General features: G+C 41.1%; 4 protein-coding genes across 4 annotated transcripts; 2 read left to right on the top strand and 2 right to left on the bottom strand.

Moving 5' to 3' along the window:
• The first annotated feature begins 1,506 nt into the window (after nt 1-1,506).
• LOC145442460 (RING-type E3 ubiquitin-protein ligase PPIL2-like) lies at nt 1,507-3,527 on the top strand. Its single transcript, XM_080320377.1, has one exon. It carries the CDS (start codon nt 1,536-1,538, stop codon nt 3,192-3,194), a length of 1,659 nt encoding a protein of 552 aa, XP_080176503.1. The 5' UTR covers nt 1,507-1,535; the 3' UTR covers nt 3,195-3,527.
• A 254-nt stretch (nt 3,528-3,781) lies between these two features.
• Nucleotides 3,782-5,507, bottom strand: LOC145442461 (folliculin-like). The gene has a single exon (XM_080320379.1). It carries the CDS (start codon nt 5,389-5,391, stop codon nt 3,886-3,888), a length of 1,506 nt encoding a protein of 501 aa, XP_080176505.1. The 5' UTR covers nt 5,392-5,507; the 3' UTR covers nt 3,782-3,885.
• A 4,346-nt stretch (nt 5,508-9,853) lies between these two features.
• Nucleotides 9,854-20,223, bottom strand: LOC145442459 (uncharacterized). Its single transcript, XM_080320376.1, has 15 exons — nt 20,060-20,223; nt 19,381-19,607; nt 18,814-19,044; nt 17,995-18,115; nt 16,077-16,191; nt 15,901-16,006; nt 13,180-13,259; nt 13,055-13,115; nt 12,374-12,483; nt 12,086-12,241; nt 11,901-12,020; nt 11,181-11,291; nt 10,982-11,122; nt 10,305-10,428; nt 9,854-10,128 (listed from the first exon to the last, which is right to left on the bottom strand). The coding sequence occupies exons 1-15, from the start codon at nt 20,163-20,165 to the stop codon at nt 9,913-9,915; spliced, it is 2,025 nt and encodes a 674-aa protein (XP_080176502.1). The 5' UTR covers nt 20,166-20,223; the 3' UTR covers nt 9,854-9,912.
• A 386-nt stretch (nt 20,224-20,609) lies between these two features.
• Nucleotides 20,610-26,131, top strand: LOC145443874 (protein FAM151B-like). The gene is made up of 5 exons (XM_080321839.1): nt 20,610-21,825; nt 23,468-23,586; nt 23,647-23,881; nt 24,679-24,841; nt 25,865-26,131. Exons 1-5 carry the CDS (start codon nt 21,531-21,533, stop codon nt 26,001-26,003), a joined length of 951 nt encoding a protein of 316 aa, XP_080177965.1. The 5' UTR covers nt 20,610-21,530; the 3' UTR covers nt 26,004-26,131.
• Nucleotides 26,132-26,166: the final 35 nt, after the last annotated feature.

The raw sequence follows: 26,166 nt of genomic DNA, 5'->3' as shown, positions 1-26,166 counted from the left end.
CTGATTTCATAAACTATACTCCAAGTAGTTTCGACACATAGCCTACCTATATTTTCATTGTATCGCAGTCTTGTGGCATTTTGAAATGATGGAATTCTTAATAAACTGATAGAGACTGATACTTCTATAAATTTGTATTTGGGGAGAACCAAAGTATCACCCGCACTAACTGTTCTGCTACAATATCGGCCGATCTGAGCCGATACCCACAACATAACGACAGAGAAGCTTGGATGCTATGAAGCCTCATTTATGGTAGGGGGACTGGCTAGAGCAGGGGTGTCAAACTCAACTAGTTCCGCGAGGCGGATTCAAACCTTTTGGTAGCTCGCAGGCCGCACCAGTTAAATGATTCCATAACGTTTACTTGAAATCCCCACCCATGTTTTGTACATAAATACTATATTATCGAGCATTTTATCATACTACGGAAACATAGGGGTTCTATTCTAGCAACACCGTTATTCGCAAACTAGGGAATTGGCAAAATACGATGACTGACCGGTTGCATCCATTTACAGACCAGTAGCTCTAACGGCCATATAAGTTGGCATATTTCAATGCTCCCTTTATTTTCGTCGTACTTTGCCTTCAGCCTTGCGTGTGCGTTCTGAGCAATACAAAAGATACTAACCGTAAACGCGGTCGCGGACTTTGGAATTGGGTTCATTACGCTATCATGAAATCGCTACACGGGTTTCTCTGGAGGGCGGGAACTTCAGAGTCAGAAGTAGGTTAATACAGCACTACCAGCACGGTTATTTAAATTACATTTGTCTAACTCTAAAATTCTTCATTGAAACTGCATATAGTGGTTTTGCACTAGCGTTTTCGCTACTGTGAATAACTATTCCTCGGTAATTAATTCCAGAAAACTAGAAATTCAGTGTGCAATTTTTGCCTTCTCGGAATTTGGTGTCAATGTCGCCGACTTGTTTCTAATGGTGAGTAGAGTAAAACTACGATGCCACTGTCGGGTGGCAATATGTTGCCTATGAATATGCTCGACATTTTCTATCTTGCGGGGTTGTTTGATGAAGTAGGCCTATTTCATACTAAAAATTTCAAAATGTGGCGGATAATGCAAGCATTTTCCAATCTACTCGGAATGACTTCGCGGGCCCGATGAAATCGTCTGGCGGGTGGGATGCGACTTGCTGGCCGCTCGTTTGACACCCCTGGGCTAGAGTTTGAAAGTGTGCGAGCAGACGAGACGTAACAAAGGGAGTAGGAACTACTGCATTGCATGACTGCCGTTGCCGGTGCCTGACCTGTTGGATTGCTACTGCCACCTTACGTTGACGAAACGCGCTAAAACGCACGCTACCGTTACGGCGCTACCTTCGACGAATGAACACATGCTCAGCTTATACAGCACAATACTTCACTTATTATTATATTATGATCTATGGTCTTCATTATATGCAGTCTCATTAGTAAAGTTATGGATTTACATTGCAACGGTGACCGTGCCATGCCACATGATGCGCCTAATCATATTTTGTTGATGTCGACAGTGATTCACATGAACGTTAATGCCTGTGTTTACAATATTGGTATTTCAGAAGTCAAGCCAGAGTTTCGTAAGGCGTTGGTTTACTCCATACCCAGTTTCAGTCGAATCTATTATCGTACAGTACGATTCCAACATGGGTAAAAGGCAGCATCAATCCGACAAAATGTACATTACAAGCAAAGAATGGTCGGCGTTTTACGGAGGCCATCGCAAGAAAATAGAAAACGCCGAGTTTCGCCGCCTTCCGTTCTATTGCTGCAGTTTGTCAATGCAACCTTTCACGACTCCGATGTGCACGAAGGAAGGTCACATTTTTGAACTAACGACAATCATACCCTGGTTGAAAAAGTACGGAACGAATCCCATCACCGGTGAGAAAATGCAGGATGCAAAGGCCTTGATAAGCCTCACTTTCCACAAGAACGCCGATGACAAATATCACTGCCCAGTTTTGTTCAAAATATTCAATGCCAACACTCACATTGTCGCCAATGCGAAGAGCGGCAACGTATATTCGTACGACGCGGTAGAACAGTTGAACATCAAAACGAAAAATTGGAGAGATCTTTTATCTGATGAACCTTTCACGCGAAACGACATCATTACCATTCAAGATCCTAGCAACCTAGACAAGTTCAATCTGCAAACTTTTCATCATCTAAAGCACAACATGAGAATGCCAGAAGAAGATCCAAACTTCCGCTCTAAGTCCGGATACTTTATCAAAAAGTCTAATCCCGAATTGGAACAGACTATGGATGAACTAGCAAGTAGCTATAAAGGTGATGAAATACTGAAAGAAAAACCCAAGGTGAAAAAAGCAAAATTGGACAAGTTCAATGCTGCCCATTATTCAACGGGAAATGTAGCTGCCTCTTTCACCTCCACAGTTATGGGCGTCCAAGATGAAACAGAAATAGCCGTCCTAGATGACGAAACTGTACGATATCGATTTGTGAAGACAAAAGGGTACGCTCGTCTGCAGACAAATTTTGGGAATATCAACGTCGAGCTACACTGCAACCTAGTCCCGAAAACGTGCGAAAATTTCATCAAGTTATGCCAGAAAGAGTACTACGACGACACCATATTTCACCGATCCATAAAAAATTTTATGATCCAAGGCGGTGACCCTACTGGAACAGGCACAGGAGGTGATTCATTTTGGGGTGGAACCTTCAAAGATGAATTCGACCCTCAGTTGAAACACGCCGGGAGGGGTATTGTCAGCATGGCGAATTCCGGCGAAAATACAAACAAATCACAATTTTTCATAACGTTCCGATCTTGTCAGCACCTGAATCGTAAACACTCCGTTTTCGGAAGAGTCGTCGGTGGTATGGATACTCTTGATAAAATGGAGAAGGTAGAAACTGAGAAAAAGACAGACAAACCGACAGAAGATATCAAAATACTGAAGGCGGTCGTGTTTGTTGATCCTTACACCGAAGCTGATGAAAAACTAGTTGCTTTGAGAGAGGAGGAGAGAAAAAAGAAAATTCTCGAAGAGCAGGAAAGTGAGAAGCCGAAAGAAAAACCAAAAGTAATGCAGCTATATAAGAACGGTGTGGGGAAGTACATAAAACCAACATCAAGTGGCAGCGTACCTTCCAGCACCACAAAGAAGGATACAAAAGCCTCTTCTGGAGTCAAATTTAAGGATTTTAGTGGTTGGTAAGGTCACTATCGTAATGTGCCAGTCAAAACAGGACCGAATAATCCCTACTTTGTAAAGCAGCGCAATTCCACGTTCTGTTACACTGCATATGTACTTGATGTACAATAACGATCCACGCCTTCTGCTGAGTCATTGCTCTCAGACCATCGGAGGTGGTCAGGAGCGAAGTACTACTTTTTTCTAGTACTTGAGTATGTTTTGCCTACTCGTACTGAAGTGGTTGTTTTAGACAACCGGTACCTTCGCTTCTACTTCTGTGGTTATAACGACCTACGATGTCAGGCATTGGCTGGTGCATTGTCACACGAATAAAACATTTTTCAGGCAAAGCAACATACTTTTTACACTTTGGAATTTGTAAAGTATAAAGTTGTGCGATATGTTTGCATCACTTTTGAGTGTCGCAGAAACCATGTGAAATTGAAATCTACTTTTTGGAACTACTTGTGGCTTTTCAGGTCTTCGTATTTTTACTTCTACCTATCATTGTGTAGAAATGTAAAACGTTTACTATTTGAGGCGCACTGGCTACTTAGACCGTAAAAACTTAACTTTTGTACGAAGCAAACTTTGATAAAGACAAAATATATCGTAAATGTGACTGATGTCACTTGTATATTTAGATAAGCTGATAAAAATGATCATAATATGGCAATTCGAGGCTGAGATAATGAAAATATGAAGGAAAAAATTAGAATAATTCGCAAAGAGGCCCGCCCAACCAGAATTTGAGTAGCTTGACATCGTCATCAGTGCATTGCAAACAATCCTGCAGAAGATGCACTGTGTCCTCTTTGTTCCTTTTGTCAGTAACAAACTTGTGAAGGATTCTGGTCTTGTTGATCCATTCTTGCTTGAGGCAAAGCAGGCATTGCTGTACCACTTCGTTCGAGAGAATTTCGTTTGACAAGGCCACCTCTAACTTATCAAGTAAGGTAGGTCCTCTCTCTGGAATAGTCAATGTGGAAGAGAGTTTTACATCGATATTATTGATGTCAAAAGAAGTGCCTTGACGCTTTCTGGCTACTTCGATTGTGATATAGTCTTTAGTCCAAGGTTTATTGGTGCCTTGTGTGAATCTCGGCATTCCGATGACGTTGACGTCTCTCGCACATACACTGCTCCACTCCTCAAACTTTGCGCACCCTTTTGGCAACACTTCTTTCATGATTCTCACAGCAGAAATGACTATTGATTTGTCACCATGCCATATCACTTGGTTACCTATCAACAGATGCCACATTATTGCACGAAATCGTGGCGGCTGTAAAACGTCTCTCATGTTTCGTAACGACGAAAAATGAAGGTCTGATGTCTCATCTGGACGGAAGTGTCGTATTTGTTCAAATGTTGGTGGAATGAATGGTATTGTTTCTTTCCAACGCAATTTGCTGGCTCGCATTATCCATGTGAACGATGTATGGAGGTACGAATACAAGTCTTTATCGCCAGTTAATTCATCCAAAGCTCTTGCATTTGACTGGCTACTGCGATGCGAACGAAAATTTTGTGGAGTCACGGTTTTACTATTGAATGCGGGCTTATTCCTTGAGCATCGCTGGGATCCGACAGATACTTCTGAGTTATATACACTAGTTGCAGATTTCTGTAAGTGGCTGATAATTTTCTGTATACTCTCGACAAGGAACGGCCACGATTGAATCAAGTATATCCGATCCATCATGACTACAATGATGCTGTGCCATCTTTGAAAGCCTCTTGCCATACTGTCTTTGATGAAAAATGTGTAACTGAGGACATATCCATCGTTTTCATCGCCGAAAAAAATAGGACCTTCTTTCCCCGGACACACTTCGCAGCTTAGACTTCTCACACAAGCTTGTCTGACTTTACTGAAGACGTTAGGATCACTTGGGTGCTGAGAGCTTACAAATACTTCGCCAGCAGCGTTGTCGTAGCTCACAAAGCCGTGGTGATCGTCGGGTATTGACTTGCAGGCTTTACATAATGATTTTGCCACCGATCCTTGCCGAGAGCACGGCTTCGACAGTTCCGCGGACATGATCGCATCTGAAAAGCTGCTTGGTTGAAATTCTTGGCGAGGACTATCTTCAGCTACCGCCTCTAGCTTTGACTCGTTAGACGAGGTGTTTGGTACCCCTCCTTTTTCACAACAAAACATAACACACGGGCCATGTTGCTCACAAAAGTGGCATAATGCCAGGACGGCGTTCATAGTTCCGTGTAAGTCGCCGGAATACGCGTTAGTGCGCCTGTATAATACCTAGCCTCTTCAGAACATTATGTCTCGTGACTGAGATTTGTTCTTTTTCGTCAGACTCATGAAGAGTAAGAATCACATGACATCTTGACAAAAACAATAATCATTGATGCGCGGCTGTATTGACGTTACAGAATCGCGTTGCCAGGTTTTGTATTTGTCAAGGGTGAATCATGATTGGTTTATTAGCAATTTTATCATTTCAATACACCACAAAAATTGCGATACAACGAATAGACAGGAAGATGTCGAAGCGACTTGGATTTGTCTATGGAATCAGACACCCACCTTGGCCTAGGTCAGAGGTCTCAAACACGCGGCCCGCGGGCCGCATGCGGCCCGCCAGAGCATTTTGTGCGGCCCGCGAAGGCATTATAGATTTTTATTAATTTTACAAAATATAAGCGTAACATATATCTTTTCGGGTTATAAAGTGATAATTCCTTCCTAAATTGCTCTGAAAGCCTTAAACTATTCATCAAACTTCAGTATCACATCAATTGCAAACGCGGAACATTCACTATTTCGGAAATTTCCAATTCATGATGACAAAACCGGACCCTTAGACGATTCTAGACTGAAATTTGTGAGTTGGACTTGGACGCGACCTTTCTTAATTACTCAGACTCGGGCTAACTCGATGGCAAAATGAAAATGACTCGAGTGGACTTGAAGTGACTCGGAATGCCGTGAATTTGTTAGAACCATGGACACAACAAACTAATCGCGTATCAGGGGAATAGTAATAGATCAGAAGGTCCAAGCTTGGTATTTCGATAACTAAGCAGCTTTAGTTATGGCAACCATTGGCAATCTGTTAGTTACATCTTTGGTCGCTAAACCATGTTATTAAGGCCACTTAAAGGTACCGAGTACCGTAGTGGTACGCTCCAACGATGTTGTTCGCCGTTCCGACATTTCAATCACTTGGACACATTCATTAATATATTTATATTATATTTATATTTTTTCTGCTCCTATATTTGAAGATATTTGGCCATGAGATTAATAGCCTACTTATCAGAAGTATACACGAATCCTGGATTGGAATTACAATGCTCAACTTAAAAATGTTTTGATATCAGATCAGTCTCTATTATCAGTCTGTTGGATTTAAAATATTCATAGTAGCTGAAAATTATAACCTGATAGCTTTTATGATGGCATCATACATTTGTCCGCCCATATGGTGTCTATATCTTATAGTTAATATATATCAAGTACAACCAGGACCGTAACTGCCGCACCCCAAAATCCCCAATTGGGGGAGGCCGCGCTCGAAGGGGGCCCAAAATTATTTCGTGAGTTAGCATAAATTAGTGTTTTTTGAAAATTTATGCAACTATTTCAAATTTTTTTCACCAATAGGCCTACATATAAAGTTTTAGGTCATGTATCATGCTACTCCAAGAAGTGTGCCAGAACGATCGGCAGCGAGAAAACCTTGGCCGAAAATGACTGCCCTTATGCTGACCGAAAACTTCGTTATATATACAAAATACCTATAGGTTTAATTGCCAATAGGCGCTTAAACGACTGGCGCCGAATGTTCCCGTCTTGGCGATCTGAACCTCACAAGACAAATACCATCCCGCAGGGAAAAATTATAAGCCAGTGAAGAATACCAATTTGAAATCGTGTTATCTTTTAGTTTAGTACGTTGGGAGATTCTATATTTTTTATATAGCAGACAGGTCACGGAATAACATTATGTAACGAAGTCATACCACTGGATCCGCCCGCCCAAAGATGTTTAATTACTATTTACGGGCCCTACAGTTTCCAAGACACCTCACTCAGCTCTACCGGTAAATCTGATTACGTGAGCGGAGAGGACAAGAAAAGGATAGCAATATATATGCAATTCCCGATTTTATCATGAATTATCGAAAATTTTCGCGCTAGGCGCTGACTCACTAAGCTATACAGCTATTATTTCGTGGCAGAAGCGAACAACGTGATGGGGGTCGGTTTGTCACCCTATGGGAGCCCAACACTCAAGTTATTGTTGGGCGGTGCCTGACGAAGTGCTGTTCCATTCCTGCTAACGGGTATACACCCGAATATGTTTAATTATTATTGAGTGGTCCTATATTTTCAAACACCACCTCACTCAGCTCTATTGGTAAATCAGATTAAGTGAGCAGAGAGAGGATAAAAGTTGATATACATGCAATTCTCGATCATATTGACCGATCAAATGATGAATTAGAGAAATTTCTCGCTCTTCGCGCATTTTAGGCGAGAAAGCTTACTCACTAAACGGCCCCCAGAAGTTAGGTTTATCACCCTGTGGGGTCCCAAGACCAACGTTTTGGGAGGGGGGCAGACGAAGTGCTGTTACGAACCTGAGTACAACAACAATTTTATGCAAATAGTTATAAATGTGATGATTCTCTTCGTGCCAGGCCTAAATTGATACAAACGTAAATCACATTTTGTCGATGTGTGTTTACTGTCAGTCTGCTGGATCGGCTCACTTTCAATAGGAAAATTCATTCCCGCCAAATAAGGCCTACTTGGAAAGACATAGAATACCCCTATAAATGCTGCGGCCCGCGGCGTCGTCAAAACTGTAAAAATGGCCCGCGAGCACATTTGAGTTTGAGACCTCTGGCCTAGGTGATGTAAAGAGGAGGCATGCACACTGAATGAAAGTGAAGAAGACGACATAGAAAAAGAATGCGACAAGAATAGGGCGGCATGTCATGGGAAGCCAGATCGATAGGTCAGTCGTGGTCCGGTAATCTTGAGAATGGACTGTATTAATTTAATAGTAATTGCTTGTATTTCGACTTGAATGTGGACATGCTCGTCGACTGTCGTAGGGCCGGCGGGATACTGCTCCACACATCAGGTCCGGCATATTTTATAGAGCGATGATCTTTTCGGTCGATCATATGATATTTGGACGACGTGGACACGCGTGTGTTGTACTTGTGCGCTTTTGATTCCGAGGTAAAGAAGAATTGAGTCTAAAATTCGAAATTATGGGAGACTGGAATATTCCCGGTGTCACTTCAGGTCGTTAGGATGCTTTCAGTCCCGTACTGTTGCAACCCGCGGAGTAGGCATTTTGGCGCCAGTCATCTCTTAGCCACGCACACACTGACATTTAGGCTGGGGAGATAGTGTAGTGGTTACGATAAGCGCCCACCAATCTGACGGATCGGCTTCGATTCCCGTCGGAGGTTTATCTGGGCTCCTCTTCCCCCGCCGGTGCCGTTCTTACGGCGACAAGAAAAGCCCAGTAAAATGCCCGACGAAAGAAAGCTCTCACAAGGAATGGAAAGAACTAGTAGAAAGGGCCGCGGCTTCAAAAAAGAACAACACCGAAAAGAACTGTGACATTGGGCACTCTAGGCCGAGGTGGTTGTTAGAGTAAAGGATCGTTACTGCTGCGTGTCGTTCGACATCCTCCTATCTGTTCATGACATCGCATTGTGTCTTATCGTATTGTGTGACTTGTTCAGATGAAAAATATAATCCAACGATGTTATGTTATGTTATGTCATTAATCAAATGTCGGCAAACATGCGACTACGCGAGTGAGCTTCCAGAGGAAAAAACGTCATCTATGCACTTATTTGACTGAGACGATGGACGCTGGTTGGCAGAAACCTGTCATTGTAATTTGAGCCATGCGGTATAAATGGGACCCGCATTACATGCAAGATATGTGAGTACCGATAGTTTGACCAAATTCATTAGTTAACTTTATAATATTTTCGCGTTTCGCGCGGGTAGATCATGAATGCACAATGCACAGCACAGCATGCACATCACACTGGTTCTTCATGACACAAATGTCAGCGATATTATTGCTTAGTAAGATAAGTCCTGCGCTCACCGCTACCCCTCTAAAGCTAAACAAAAGGTCAGTAATACTCAAGTAGCCCGCGCAATGATTTGGAAAACAGCAAGTGGCCTTTTGGTAAAAAAAAGGTTGGCCACCCTGACCTTTATTATGTTGTTAACAGAGGTGGTCAGTAACGAAGTACTTCTACTTTTTGAAGTACTTGAAGTAGATTTTGCCTACTCTCACTACTTTTTAAGTAGTTATGATTTTATACTACTTCTACTTGACAGTTTTCAGTTTTGTAGGCAAAATTAAGCGTAGAATACCTACTTACTTGTGAACCGCCACTCCTACTTCTACTTGAGTAGAAATTTCGGCGTTACTTCTACTTGAGTAGCGACGGTGACTTCTTTGACCACCTATCATTGTTATTAGCCATAGCCATCACACGGGGTTGTGTTTTCCATGGAGATATATTTGCCAACCGCTATATTTCTACCCTCTCCATATGAAGTTACGAATGGTTAACTACCTCAGTTACAAATGCGAAATCGCAGATAGGCTATTATTCGTACTTCAAGAACCCTGTTTACGTTGATTTCACACACAGACTTAGCAAATCCTGGAACATCATATATTACGTAACAAACATAATTATAAAACCGGCAAACACTTTATTATCCATCAAGTTGGGTATGCTTTGTTGCACGTCGAGGGGTCACCGAAGTCTCCACCCGTCTGATCTTGGAAAGTTTCCTCGCAGTAAGCCAAATATCAAGTAGCTCCGGTGCCGCTTTTAAAACATGGACCAAGACGAAAATTATGGCATGGATCATACTCGCGTTCATGAGAATATGTGCTGGCATCGACATTACCAGAAGACAGAGCTTTTCCTGTACGCAAAAACATTTTTTTAAAAGAGAATTTACCTAATCGTCCTGGTAGACCAACTGCATCAAAATTGGCCATCATATGCCGCAAGTAGATTGCTTTCGAATCCAATTACTCACATATGGGTAACTATTGACTAAGCTCGTGGGCTTTTGACGTAGCCTATTTCGCAACTTGCCTTTGCAAGCGGTATGTTTTTTTCGTCTTCGTATTTAAATCTTCCGATTTTCGTCACGATACTGCTGACATCTTGGGTCTTCAGCCCGTAATCCTGTCGAATTTCTTCTTGCAAATCTGTGAACCTGACATGAGCTTTTGATGCATGGAATGGGAATACCTAATTTGCAGAGGCTTTCGACGTACAGTTAGAACTTATCTGTCATCGGGCACTCTAGGCCGAGGTGGATGTTAGAGTAAAGGATCGCTACTGATGCGTGTCGTTCGACATCCTCCTATCTGTTCATGACATTGCATTGTGTCTTATCGCATTGTACATTGTGTGTGACTGTTCAGGTGAAAAATAGAACCCCACGATGTTGTTGTTTTAAAAAGGAAGAAGCAAGAGGTGTCTTCGTGACTTATACAGACTGATTACCGGCGTCACACGAATGTATATTCTGTTACCCTGATATGTGAGCTGCATATCGCTTGTTTGTTACTACAATATCAATTGTAAAAGTGCTATAAACGGAATTATTCGAATTTCTACGTGATCAAATCTAAAATGTGAAAGGTAAATATAACTTTGGGTCAAAAATTGTTGAAGTGAATTAAAAGTAGTGTACATGCGTATGACATAGCTTTACATAGGAAAAAACACCAAAATCTAAATATTCGGAAGATATGTGCAATTACCATTGCATCGGCTGAGTTGTGTTGTCTTTTCGATCTCGGGTTAGAATTTGCGCATCTGTTCTCATTTTCTCTAGCGCGACAGATCTTATGGCGCCGACGGTGATCGTATTGAACTTGTTCTGCATCAGTTTGAATTGCAGCCTGGCAGACGAGCAAATGTTTGAGATGCGTATCATTGAATGCCAACCGTATCACTAACGCTTTTCGCTTGGCAAGGTCGTTCTCGACATCCTTGGAAATCTTTTTCTGCGTTTTCGCAAAATCAAGGCGAAGGTCGTGCAAGACATCGTCGGCCGTTTTCCTCGTGATGCTAAATTGCAGAGATATCGTTATTTCATCTTATAAACGACGGTCTCTGAGTGTTACGTTGACTACATCACGGTGCTACAGCGACAAATATACCAAAATAACATTCAAAATCTATCCTACCTAATTTCTCCACGCTGCAGGCTGCACGTTGTTACATAGCCACATGGTGTCGCTATAACGAATTGTTAACCATCGTACCGTGACGGTAAGATATTCAACCGCTATCTGCTATGTAGTTATGTACTATCCGTTAGTGTCACTAAAAGCTAGGGTTGGGAAAAGGTAGGTAGATATTCCCTTTCGGATCTAGCTTTATCTCCTGACATGCCGCTCGACTGTGCAAAGCCAAAATCGACTTCCCAAGATCACGAATCCGAGATCGACATCAATCCAGTCCAAATTTTCACATCTGGTTGGTTAATTGATTCCACAACCTTTCTGATATTTCCGTTTCATTTCTGGACGCATTTTCCCCTTCGTTGGCATGAGTCTTACTTTGTAAGACGTAGGCTACTGGATATCGAAACCGTTAAACCCCACACCGGGTAACCCCATGCCATTATTTAGCTATCGACACAAATTTGACTATAACCTATTGAATAACGCTTACCTTCCTAGTAGCGCTGTCTTCTGCTTTTCTTCGATCGCGTTTTCAGCCTGTGCAATGGTACACCACGGTTGTGAGCCTTCCGACAGACCTCCCGGGGTAGCTGGAGCGCCCACTTTTCGTCTAGCGGCGTGATGGGAACAATAAAGCAATCGCAATCAAAGAAAACCACTTCCGAGATACGATACCCAGCAGTTTTGGCGTATTTCCCGCCATACCCGCTAGATTTGGTGGGATTCGATTTTTTCGATCTCTCCCCCGCGTTCAGTAAATCCTCCCAAGTCTCGATTTTTACTGAATTCGGCTCGCCAGCACCTCCTCTGGTTCGATGTCTGGCGCGTGCCCTGAATAATGATGCCGACTTGCAGATATAATCTTGTATATTCAAAGAGGTAGTATAGGTATAGGTAGTTCTACTTTTTCGGATTTTCCGAAATACTTAAAATTCTAGTATAAACATAAGACAGATAGCGTACTTTCGAGGTGTAGCAAGAGCAATGGACGAAGTTCTTTTTCTCTCAAAGCCAGGAGCTGGCGGGCCGGAAGGCGTTTTGAGTTGTCGGTCCGCTTCGTGCGAGTTTGGCATCTGGATACCCGAAGAAATCGGTCATCATCATGATCAAGTTGCGAACTGTTCGCACATGTTATTATCGAAATTGATAGCGCCTATCTAAAGGTTAATATCGTTGTTGTCAAAGTTATATTTGATGTAAACCAGCAGTGTTAATTTAAAGCCAAGTATGTAGTGAATAGCCATTTGCTAACTTTTCGATACAAGCAATTTATTATAATCAACAAAGCCGATCAATTAAAAAATAATTACCTAAGTCGATTTAATTCTAATGTGAGTTGGCGCCCGTAGTTCAACTTCAAATTTTAACTATTTTGGTAGGAGGCTTCATGAAACTGCAATTATTGGATTGTGTGCTCTATCAAGTGCTTGCGTTAGGTATTCGGAATAGTCCGAAAAGGTGTATGCGAGTTACTGGTTAATTTGATTTACTATCGGATAGGGACTTGTGTTAGGACAAGATAAGAAAATTTCAACATCGATATTTTAACTTATAATTGAAGCTAGAGTTCCGAAGAGTAAACATTTAATCCGCTCATATCTAGAAGTAAAATATCGAAAACCATCCCTTACACCGGTCACTTACAGGAGTGTTGGATCCATCTGAGAACACGCTCACGGTGTCGTCGGTGACAGTCATTCCACGGCTGAAAGCAAAGCATTCTTGATAGATGCGCAAAGTTCGTTTAACTCAGCCGTTGTTGAGCTTACCAAGAAACTGGTTTTCCGTATTGATCGAGCGCGATGTCTTGTCGCATCAATTCGACGATGTACTTGCCCTGGAGTGGTGCCTGTAATGGGACTTCACTCGATAGTGTTAATCGGGGAAATTCGCGATGACGATGACTCGTGAAATGGGTTCTTAACCAAGGGTCCGTGGACCCCTTGGGGCTACGAAGCACCAAAGCGGTGGTATACGAAATGTATTAGTCTCGCGTCCGTGAATTGTGTAGTCCCGGGCTTTGTTCGATGCGAAAAATGTGTGTTTGTTGTAAATCGTATGCCTAAAGAAGGGGGTCCCAAACTATAGGGGCCGATTGCCTATTCTCATGGGTTCGCGGAGACGAAAATTTAATACCAATGACTGTTAGAAGAATTTTAATTAAGCGGATGCTATCGACGTTTCATTTCTGAATATTTTAGTTCACTGTTTCTCAACCGGGGGTCCGCGAAGCATTTTCAGGGGGTCCGCGAAGCCTCCAAATTTCAATAATGGTTGCTATCCGAAATTATAATTTCTTTAAATTAGAGAAATCACGAGGTAGTTTCGCTTCATGAGTGCTAAAACTTCAATAGTCACTTAAACAGAATGGCCGCCTGAGACAAAATATTCTACTGTGCAAACTCATTTTAATGTCCAAATTTTCAATAGCCGACTGAGTACTGATACAAACATATTGCTGCTTAGATATGTTATGTCTGGGTTTTTGAAAAAATTGCTGCAAAAATCCATTTTCGCTTGTGAAATACATAACCGCGATTCCAGAATAACTTATGAGCTGCAAGATTATTATTATTATTAAAAAGTTTTCAGTGGCACTTATCACCTGTTGAAGTCTTGTGGGCCACGGACGCAAATAAATCCAGGACGATTCATGAAAACGGCACTTAATGAAGGAATTTACTCCTGGATTGAACAAATTCGGCAACAGAAGGAGATAGGTCGGGGTTAGACAACACGTCAGACAGAGTAAAATGAAAGATGAGCCTATGGTACACTCGTCGCGAAGAAATCTGCGCTGAAATTGATATTCCGGACATACAATAACGAAATGGTACACCGTTTCGGATACATGGCAATGTTCACAGAATGAGCTGCAAGATAGAAATGACTATATGACTATAAAAATGGCTATGACTATAGAAAGAAATCCGTTTCTTAATTTTCGTGCCATGTATGTTGCGTTCATACCCAAAGGTGTCGTCGGAAGCGGTACGTGCTATTATTACAGTCACTGCCACCAATCTTTGTGGTAATACAGATTTCCGGCACTCGTTCATATCAAATCGACTGCGCGGAATTCAAGACGCAACCGCGTGTACTTCAAGAAGTGCAGCTGCAGAATTCGGTTTGAAATAATAGAAGTATTTCCAGTTAATCCATAAACAGTATGATGTGATTTTCCTGAAAAGTCATTTTGTTGCTGTTTATCACTAACCTACACTCTTTGCGAAAAGAGTGGGTATTCACACCCAAAGGGTGGTACACGCAAACAGAACCTAACTCAGAATAATATCGCAGCCATAAACCCTATACGTGTCAACCTGTATACCTTCCTACGTTCCTATTTGCATGTATAATTTGGAATGAAATGTTGTACTCGGTTTATACCGTGGTATAAGTCGGAGGTAGGTTATGGTTTCGTGTGCTATCGGTGTATATTCACACCCGTATATCAGGGATGGTACAAGGGTGGAAATACACATTCTTTTTGCTAAGAGTGTACACTGTACAGTTAATATTTGCACACGACAGTTGCACGATAATTGAGCTAAATTTGAACTAAAATTTGGCGGGGATCCGCGGGGGACCGTGACTGTTCAAAAGGGGTCCGCGAAGACAAAAAGGTTGAGAACCACTGTTTAGTTCATTTTTCAAAATAGAACGAAAAACTAACGCGAACCAGGCAAACAAGGTATCAGATCACTCAAAGCGCCATTTTACGCGCCACCTACTATAACACAAGGTTGGTGTCTGGTCATTAGTATGGAGATTAAAATGTCTGGAGCATAGAAACAATAGGAAGGTAATTCTTCCTTCCGGGAAAATTACAAGTGACCGGTAGTGCTATGTGCCAACAGTATAATACATACAGAGCGCACGCGTCATAATCACGCAAGTAGACACGTAGTAATCATCACGCCAAATTGAGAGGTGGGGTCGCAGAACATTTACAAATGGAAATTTGGGGTCGCGACCATAATAAGTTTAGCAGCCCCTGGCCTAAAGGGTATAGGCGACATGGCCCGTATCACAAGCTGTGTTGAAACCCATATGGGCCCAAGAAGGGGGTTTGGTGGGGCAAAAGGTTAAGAAACAGTGTTCATGGGGTCTGTCACGGGGACTTGGAGTTAAAAGTCATGTCCGTGTCAGACGAACCATTTTATGGATTTTCAACGATGAAATGACGTCAAATTCTATTGATACACTACACTGGCGTTGACTTTAGAAAGTTGGCATAGCCTATACGGCATAACTTAGTCCGTGATCTAGACATGAATTTTGACAGTTGAATTTATACTGATCTGATCAGTTTATAACTGCGCAATGTTTATTGTACAAGCAGGTATATATATTCAATAATATTTTCAAATTAGCAATATACCAATCATACCGCCAGCATCGTATCATATTTATAACGGACTTAATATCACCCTATATAGACGTAATCAGGATTGATACATATTTTATTTGCAAGCTATATATTGTACCTGGGACTTGATGGTCTTGGACTTCATATTGTACAAACTGCAGAGTAGAGAATTTATGGCTTGCAACTTCTTCCTAGCGTAAACCGCCTTTTTTTCTTCCCTCCACCTTACGTTGCACATCGAAATACAAAATTATCGCCCAATCCGAATCTTCACCTACCCAATGTCATCCACACCGATTCAATTTATACTTTTCGTCTTCTATCTCATCCAATTCGTTACCCGTACTTATAAAACGGCGTTTTCCTCCCTTCTTCAAGAGTGCTTTGGCCAATAATGGAAACGGAGAGTCTGTGCGTAACGTTGAGATTTGTACAAACACTTGGATTTTCATAATGCGCAACTAGAACTAGAGCTAGAACTGCACATTTTGCAAAGCTCACAACTAGAACTAGAATTAACGATCTTTAAAATTCCGCCATAACTTACTAAGACACAACTAATTAATAACTGATAACACGAATTACTGAATGACAGATGAGATAAGAAATATATTGGAGACAGGATTGAAGAGAGTACCGTAGTTTGTTAACCACCAACGAACAAGATTTTTAGTTCATACAATTTCAACTTGAGAACTTAAAACTCACGAAACGACATCAAAGACACTGTGACGAAAATTTAGGAATAGAACCAACGAACAATAGCGCCTTCATATACTCTCGCCTATATACGCTTCAGTTAGGAATATATTGGTAAGTATACATAGGCGCTGAACTCTAATTTTCCCTAGGTACGCGGGATCGATGACGTCACAAAGGGTTGACGTCATAGTGCGTCAAAATTGACAAATGAAACGACGAGCCAAAGCATGCTAGGCCCGTGACGGGATAGTTAGGCCAGCGATGTTATATTTCGTACCAGGCCTATTGCAGACCCAATTGTATAGGCCAGCGATGGTATCGTGCGCACCGGGCCTATTCCAGATGCGATACCACAAGCTAGCGGAACTAGGCTTGTCGGAGACGCGATTAATCGGGCCAGCGGCGGTGCCGAGCGCGCGGCAATCAATGACAATTTCGCAATAATTAAAGTTGGAAATCGCGTTGCGTTACATTGTGCACAAAAACGATTCTCGCTAGTTGGAAACACGCTTCTCGCTAATTGGCGTGCGCAACACTGATATACTATGACGAACTGAATTGCAACTGAATATTAGCGTCAGAATGGTAATTTCAAAAGGACGGGGTTTTGCTACACGTCTGAATGTATTGCTGCTGATGTACTCACGTGCTCAGCAGCACTACGAAATACATTGCTTATTTCTAAATAGATCAATTCACCAGCCAGTCACCTAAAGGCCTAACCGAATTATGGGTATGCGGCAATTGCGGCATACCCAAAAATATCCTAGGTATGCGCGGCATACCCAGCATAACCGAGTTCAGCGCGTATTAAACTATAATATTATAATATAGCACAGGGGTAACCAGCACGCAGCCCTCGAGGTCAAATTTTGCGGCCTGAGGCCTGATTTGTGATTTAGGGATAACGCTTAGTAAAGCATGTTGTAATGTTGTAATTGATTTCAGTTTAAAAATAATGTTGTTGTCGTTCAAACTAAGCTATTCGCTTGCGCCGAACATCACTATTCCTCACTAGCTGATACGGCTTCGGCGATGGTAATAGCACTCCCTGAGGTAGAATCAGCTGATGTGATATACAATGGCCCAGACACTGCCAAGACCGATACGCTTAGAAAACGACTTGCGGCTACCCCACAAGATCAAACTTTACAACGAGAGCTTTCCAGCAAGTACCTTGTCTATAGCTAACCCCAATATCGTCTCTTTAGTCGCTGAAAAGTGGTGTCAGGTATCGTACGCAGCTCATAGTTCAATATATAGAATGAAAGTAATTTTTGTCATATTTCTATTTCTTTATTAAAATATTATTTCTTGTGGTAACTGCGGCTATGCCCGTCGCCCATGTTTGAGACAACAGCGTTGCACTGATGTTGTAAACTGTGTGGTCTCTTTTATCTCGATATTGAATTCATGTGGATGTGGCCCGCGGCCTCTGCGAAATTTGAAAAGTGACCCGCGACCCGTTTTGAGTTGTCGACCCCTGAATAGCATATGTGACGCAACCAACCTGCTCCGGTGATATCTACTATTTTCCCCATGGCGCGAGCAATTCCGATGTTCCAATGATTGCGCACTTGCGATTTTAATCTCTGGCGATGGGTGTTCTCTGTCGTTGTATTAATCTGCTCCTGCGATCAGAATCAGTCAGAAATCAAAATTTTTGAAAGCATCATCTTTCGTTGGCATTGAATACGCCATATTGGGAGTGACAGTAAAGCGACCGAGAATAACGTTTCAAGGTATCAGGTTTCACCCCCTTCTTATAAATAACAATGTTTCAAGACCGTCCATATTTACATCGATATAATATTCCACTTCAACTTCCTAATATTGATGATTGCGATTGCATTTTTCACACTAGTGATCGGATATTAAAACAGCTTGCCCAATGCGCAATCTGACAACACTGAGTTTCTGCTGCGTCACTTCGTGTGTTACGTGGTAGTGCACATGCGCGGGTTATGCAGTATAGAAACATTGTAAGTGGTGCATCCAAGCACTTTGATCAATCACCACCCGTGTTACTGACAGCGATATGTAACTGTAATTATGTAGTACAAGATGTTGTTGTTGGGTTACCACCTATAATTTAGCGGTAGATATACTGTACAGTTTATTTATTTAGTATATTTCAAACCGCCTGTATAGCACAGGCCTAATGTTGCTGGCAAATATTCTAGCAGAGATGGTTATTATCAAACTACTTCCACATGTGGGTAATAGAGCAAGGAAAAGTTATGGGCAAACATATTTCCAGTTTTCCAGAGATGTTTGCTGTCGCGCAATGAGACCACACATCAAAAACAGTTCAACTCCGAAAAAATACCTTCGCCAACAGATAAGCTCCCAGACTTTGTGACGCGTACACGCCCTTTCTCATTAGCTTGACCTCTTTCAGGCGGTCCTTTATCGCTGAAAAGCCGGCGGACGCCTCCAACGGCGTCAGCTTCTCTATCGTTCTCTCTCTGACTCTCTTTTTCTGCTGGGGGGTGCTTTTCCGGCTTCTGCTTATTTTGCCCCATTTATTCCCGTTGCTTTTCTCCGGAATTTCTATAATCTGAGAGTGTGGACAATGCATGCAGGTAATAAGCGCTTTTTTATTAGGAATTTCATATTTGGTGAATTGTACCGTTATGGCATTTGTGAAGTTGCACTCTCAGCGAAAATAGTGCGTGCTTCCACCCGCGTATCAACCCCTGATATACGGGTGTGAATATACACCCATGGAGTAGGCATTATGCATGTAGTGTAGGCACGTAGGACTACTACGACGACGTCATAAATGCTTAAAATCCTAAACCCATTCCCAGCCAAGAATATTTTCCGGGCATATCAAGCGTGCGTTAGGCCCTGTACCCTTTATACTTCAACCATCATACAATTCCTCGCGTACCTTGCTTTTCAAATCATCCGTGAGCGAGCTGAGTATCAGATCTCCGGACTCTAGATACACTTTTCCTAAAGTCTGATACGGCTTGGCTTTATCAGAGAAGAATCCGTTTTGCAGATTTTTCTTTCTTCTACTAAATTTTTCTCGCCAATACTTTTGCTCGTCTTCTATGTCGGTGAGGTACGATTCATCGTTCCTCGTGAATGTTTTGGAGCCGTCATATTTGGGTCCTATAAAACTCCGACGTTAATGATACAATTTAGGTAGCTATATGTTACATCATCATTAGTTTATTAGCAATTTTTATCAGTTCAATACACCACAAGATGCGATACAATGAAAAGATAGGAAGGTCAGATCATTAAAGCTACAGTAATAGATTTTTGGGTAATTTATCATTCCGAAACGTCACAACATTGTGCCGCTGTATCATGGGTGTAGCCTAGAAACATTTTTGAAATTTGAGCCTTTCTATTGGTCACCCTCTACCTTGTGGTGGTATTACAATGTAGTCCGTAGGACCGCAACTCAATGATAATAATTAACAACTATTGAATCAAAATTATACAGAATTATCACAGCGAATACTGCAATCAAAATATAGAGCCTGTCCTACACTCAATCCACCTTACCAGGTACCGGCACGGTGCGGCATCATGAGCGACGTCATTAATAAACTTACCGAATGCACCGCTTTTCTGTTTGATGGTGTTTTTGATAATTTTCAACACATCGTCGGTGTATACCTCACTCGGGTTTATAATCCCCGGTAATTTCGAACTAATCATGTTAAAGTCATAAATCTTTAGTATTGCGAAATCATTGTTTTTGCGTCGTTCCGTAATTTTGGTTGCCGTCGCAACTCGAAGAAACGTGATGATCGATTGTTACGGAATAAAGTGCTTGTTCGGGTATGCTTGGTTGGTTTCATGATTTAAAAAGAGTTTCTCCAAATTTTACTTGAATCTTCTTTCTCTTCGCCTTGATATAATTTTGTGATGAATTATAATATACAATCGGATGAAACAGCGATTGCAAGTCATAAGTTGATTAGTGAGCCATAATACGTGTAATGCTTGATTGATCAAGTCAACCAGATCGGTTCTGGGACTTCCCCCATGTTTTCAGTACTGCTGCTGATGGCCTGATGCTGCTGCTGCAATGCTGCTTATTTACATCAATTTCATTTCTGTATGTTATTTGCGAATGCTTATCATCAGAGAATAGAGATAGGTCGGAAAATTGTTTTCGGGAAACTTAAATCAATAAGTCAGTGTGATTGAATAATTTTTTACGGATTTATGGAAGTGGTTATACCTCTTACTCTAAGCTGAGCTCTAACTACGGTACTTTCTAGACGTTTTCGGCCGGACCCGAAAGCAAAAACTACTACATTAGGTCTGCGTACATATCAGTTTCATAGTTAGGGCCCCAAAGACCGACCAAAGGGGCTTGGTTGTGTGTCCAACAAGTCGCTGCTGAAAAGATTCGGTGTCCGAAACGTAAAAGATACGTGGAAACTTGAAATTGCCAAGTTTATTTATCAGTTCCCCTAAAATTTTAATAACTTCTTTACCTCGGAATCAAAAGCTCACCAGTACAACACACGTCGTCGTCCAGCTATCATACGGTCGACTTAAAAGATCATTGTTTTATCAGCTATGCCATAGACTGCATAGAGCAGAACTGTGGCTAAATATTTTGACGGGAATCCTACAGTCGGCGTGCATGTCCACATTCATATCAATATATTAGCAGATTGACGAGATACTAGTCAGCGTTTTGGATTACTGCACCACCATATGATATATCGAACTCGCCTACCGTCACACGACACTTCATTTTGTCACTTGTCCTTGTACGTTATCTTCAATTACTCTTCATTCAATGTCCAGTCCATGCCCCTTCATTACATCGTAACATCGCCTAGGCCTAGGTGGGTGTCTGATTTCAAAGACTACTCCATGTCGCTGCACACCTTTTCATTGTATCGCAATCTTTTAGTGTGTTGATCTGACAACATGATTAATAAAACTTGACTTAACCTGCCCGACGCAAAGCGTGTGTTTGATCATCATATATTGTTATATTGCATGCTTTGTAAACTCTTATGTAGCTCTTCTTACATATTTAAATAACGCATTTCATTAGAAATGGTGGAATTTAAAGCAAAGCCAGTTCCTACCGCTCTTATTTTGCTTCTTCTACTGGCTGCAATATTTCGTCTATGGCAAAAAGACAACCCAGTTATGATCGTAAGTCAGGACCAAGACCTTCTCAGCGATGGTGAAGGTGGCAACAAAAATTATACTACCATATACAAGGCTGGTAAAAAAGGAACTGGTGAAAGTATTTTGGAATTCTTTGAAATTTCTGAAAAGGATGGTTTTAGGATAACATGGTCGCATGGAACGAATAGCAAAATGAAATTGGAAACATCGTTAAAAGGTAAGTGCATTCGAGCGCAGTTTAATATAACACCACCAGACATAGATGTATGAACAATTGGTTCTTCAAAATGCACAACTAGATCTAGAACTACTCACTTTTCAAGACTCGCAACTAGAATTAGAACCAGAACTAGACCTAATACCTTTAAAAATGCACAACTAACTAAGACACAACTAACTCGATTCAATTTTGAAGCAACTTATATATTTTTATTTTATCGGATTGGCTTTCCACAGGAGCATCAGATACGAGTTTGAAATAGGAGGGGTTTCGGCCCCTGAAACCCGCCCACTGTTGGTAGTGATGACTCTGAGCTAGCAATGACTGCAAGAACAGTCACGCCAAACGTTGATATCATTGATATGTGTTATCTATTTGTTCCAGTGTTGGGATCAAGTCACTACATTGGAGTCTTGAGTCATTACAGATTTTGACTCGAGTCAAGTCAAGTCACTCGATTTTTGGAGGTGACTCGAGTCAAGTCAAGTCACAATTCAAGTCAAATTGAATCTTCGAAGTGTGATTGATGAACTGATGATTCAAAGTCATAACATTTTGCCAGCTGCGTGAAAGACAGATTAATTGGCCATTTAGCTTGAATCAAATAACGAATACAAAGTTAAATATACAAGCAAAAAGGCGATGTATCTCATGCGCATACGCAATACGCATGAACTGCTAATAAAATACGTGATTAACTAGCTACATGCTACAGTCTGTTATTATCGGCCAAAATGGAGGATTGAATACGAAGCTTCGAGAAGTTTAAACAAATTGATAAAATACACTACCCATCTACGAATGCCTGAGAATATAAACGAATAAACTATATTCATTCGATTTAAATCATACGGGAGGGTTGATAAAGGTGAGCACTGCTCAATGTAAGCGCCGAGTCGACTAAGAAACAGAGATACGTTTCTAATAACCTATTACTACTACTACGACAACATGAGCCGTGCTCATTTCGTTTGCGGTCAATTTATTTGTGATGTAACAATCGAGGACCAGAGAAACGTACAATAAGTGAAGGACTGGTTGCTCTCTCAAGTGTCACCGGCGTATCGCGAATAATCCAAACAGACACATGATACATTGATTTAGTCGACACCATTTACTTATTGATGACTTGAAATTGACTCGTCAATTTTGCTCCGAGTCACGAGTCAATCCACATTTCTGAAACGTCGAGTCAAGTCATTCTTGCAAAGTGACTCGAGTCAAGTCAAGTCATGCGAAAAAGTTGACTCGAGTCTGACTCGAGTCATCCCAACACTGATTTGTTCGGAAACTTTTTTTTTAAATGCGCAACTAACTAGAACGAAAACTACTCAATTTTTTGAAATCTGCAACTAGAATTAGAGCTACTCAAAAAACCAGTTGTTACACTTAGTTGACCGTCAACTAGATTCGTAATTTGTATAAGTCTGCCACCAGAAGAATAGTGATTGTCGGCTAGAATTGGATTCAAAGCAATTATAAGTACGCCTACCAAGTATAAGGGCTTTACTAACCAGAACAACCCTATTGCTCATACTTACAAAATTCCTAACCTTGAAGAATAATGGAGAACGGGGTTCTGAAAATAACGACTGGACTGCACATAGTTGAACTGACCTTCTTCTTATCTTAATCACAGATGACACCATACTGATGATAGAGGCTGATATTAGAATGAAAGAAGAAATTCCAGTGTTAGCCCACGATGTCAGTGATGCTTCATCCAGCGATATAACTTTACGTGAATGGTTGAATGAGGTATGTTGGTGGTGGTTAATGATAAAATATCCGATAGTAATTTGTTCCGTCGTGTTTTAGTTTAAACAAATAACGAATAAGGGGATTAAACTGGATATCAAGACATCTGATGCTCTACACCCGTCGTTGTCCTTGTTAAAAGAATTGAAACCAGATTTACATGTACCAGTACTACTTAATTCCGACATTCTGCAAGGACCGAATGGTGCGAGCTCTGCTTTCAAACCTGCAGAATTTTTCGAGGCCATAGAACATATTTTTTCAGAAGTAACTTTATCCATTGGATGGACTACAGGTAGGCTTCATATTTTTGAATAGTTTTCAGCAGCAATGTAGCACGCCAGTCTTTTTCGCTGTAACAGTCACAATAGGAGTTGCTTTCGAAGTGGTTTATAACAATGTTGTTCTGCCTTCCTCTAAAATACCCAAATTTTACTTGTGCTGATTGAATGCACTGTAGGAGACTACACCTACTATGATAGATTTGGAGTGAATACGTTTTTTTTTTAATTGATTGCCTCATTGGATCAGTGATCCATATCATAGGTTTGGATGTAGTTTTTTTTTGCTAATCCTGCCGTAAACCTACCCATTTTTCCAGGCCTGTGACTTCCACTGGAATCGATTTTGACTGGGTTTTAGCGGCCGCTGATGTGATTTGAGCTTGGGCCCGCATATTGCAAGACCCCTAACTAACTGCTTTCTAATCATTCAGTTTTGTCAAGTAGTTATCCATTGATAGGTTTTCTTGATTTACTATGGATTATGGAAAGTTTCCTGTATTGCTCTAATACTCATCATACATGGGTCACTAAGCTGTGTTGCACTTTTCACAAGTGTGTAGGCAAAATCAAGTTTGGTATGCACCACTTCATAGCTCTTGTTTGTTTTGGAACACTTCCGTGCACATGAACTCTGATTAGTTACGCCAATGAAACAATGTAGTTGACATATTGGCACTTGTAATTTTCACAGGGCTCTTTTAGGTTTGTTGTTATGGTATGTGATATACTATCATCATCTTTATTTGTGAAATCTCTGAAATGCAATTTCATGGAGATGAACCCCCTTCAGCGTCTGCAACATTTATAGATTACAAACAGGATGGTGATAATCCAAGCTACACAGCGGAGATGATTGACGAAATGCTGTTGTACTGCAAGCAAAGAACGCAGCTGATTACTTTTCCTGTGAGAGCGTCACTAGTTAAGAATTCCCTGCCAGAACTCAGGAGACTTCTCCAGAATGTCCCAAGGTAACATGGAAAAGGGTAGAATAGGACTAGGCTAGCAATCGGCTATTTTTGGTCAAGTCTAATTTCCATCACAAATGGCTTATGAACAGATGTGGTCAGTAACAAAGTACTTTTTCAGGTATACGCTTTCACTTCTACTTAACAGTCTGTTTGGTGAAACTACTTTAGAATTTTGTTAAGTACAAAGTAGTTTGGGATAAGGGAAATGGCCTTGACAGACGGGTAGTAGGACTACGGTAAGTATCACAGTAATTGAATATGGCACGATTGGTAGTGTCATTAGTCAAGATTAATTTGCAAATTGGAAGTGAACATCTCCGATTGGCTACTAAAAGTATGCCATGCAACTCCCTAATCTACTTTATCAACTAGTTACTTGGGTAAGTTTAATACCTTGTCATATTGAAGTTAGTTAGATTTGCATTGTAATTGCCGTATATTGGATCTGATAATCTTACGTTGCCAAATTGTTTGTTTTTTAGAATTTGAACTGACAACTCTGTACATTTATCCATCTTCTATTTATTTTTTGTTTTCATTGCATTTCATTCTTTAGTTTACTTCTTTATTATTGTTGCCTGTTACTCTGTTGTTGTTCCAACTTACCACTGTTCTACCTGTTTTTAATTTATTCTTGACGCGAGACTCTATTAAAAGACGATTTTTGTACTCCATCGCTGCAGCTGACTAGATGGTCCCTAAGGAACCGTATCGCTGCAACATGTATTTTGTTTTTGAATGTAATTTTTTGCTCAATAAAAACTGTCTCTCTGTCTCTCCTTTCATATTCTGTTTCACTTGAAGTAGGTTTCAAATGACTTGGAAATGGATACTTCTACTATTAATTGAGTATAAATCTATCGCATTCTTCTACTTGAGCAGTTACATTGGCTACTTTGACCGCCGCTGACACCGTTAGTGACCATGACCACTTATGATGAATATTAGTAATAACACCCAAATCCTTGAAATGTTGCATAAACGATTTTGTCCGTATTTTATGATCGTTATGTTTTGTCACAGGTCATCTCTCACAGTCTGGCATTATCCGAGCGATCATTTAGACGTCGAAGATCTACTCGCTGTTCGAAATACTTTTCCGAAAGAGCAGGTCTTTTATGACGTACCCTACGATGTTGTTAAGCGATTGGAAGCAGCGTAGAGGCACGGACGCCGTTTTTCCGATAGAGTGCGAAAATACTATGCAATGTTTTTTTTTTTAATATTCCGCCTTCGTTTTGCCGGTTTGGTTTTGCATAGCGACTAATGATATTTCTACATTGTGTGCAATTTGTTGTCGCGATCGTTAGCTGCCGTAATTTACG

Source organism: Botryllus schlosseri, chromosome 7 (assembly GCF_051294905.1).
Source record: "Botryllus schlosseri isolate E-star chromosome 7, Bs_hap1, whole genome shotgun sequence".
In the NCBI taxonomy this organism is placed as follows: domain Eukaryota; kingdom Metazoa; phylum Chordata; class Ascidiacea; order Stolidobranchia; family Styelidae; genus Botryllus; species Botryllus schlosseri.
The sequence above is the reverse complement of the archived record's forward strand: the minus strand, read 5'-3'. Positions and strand labels throughout refer to the sequence as shown.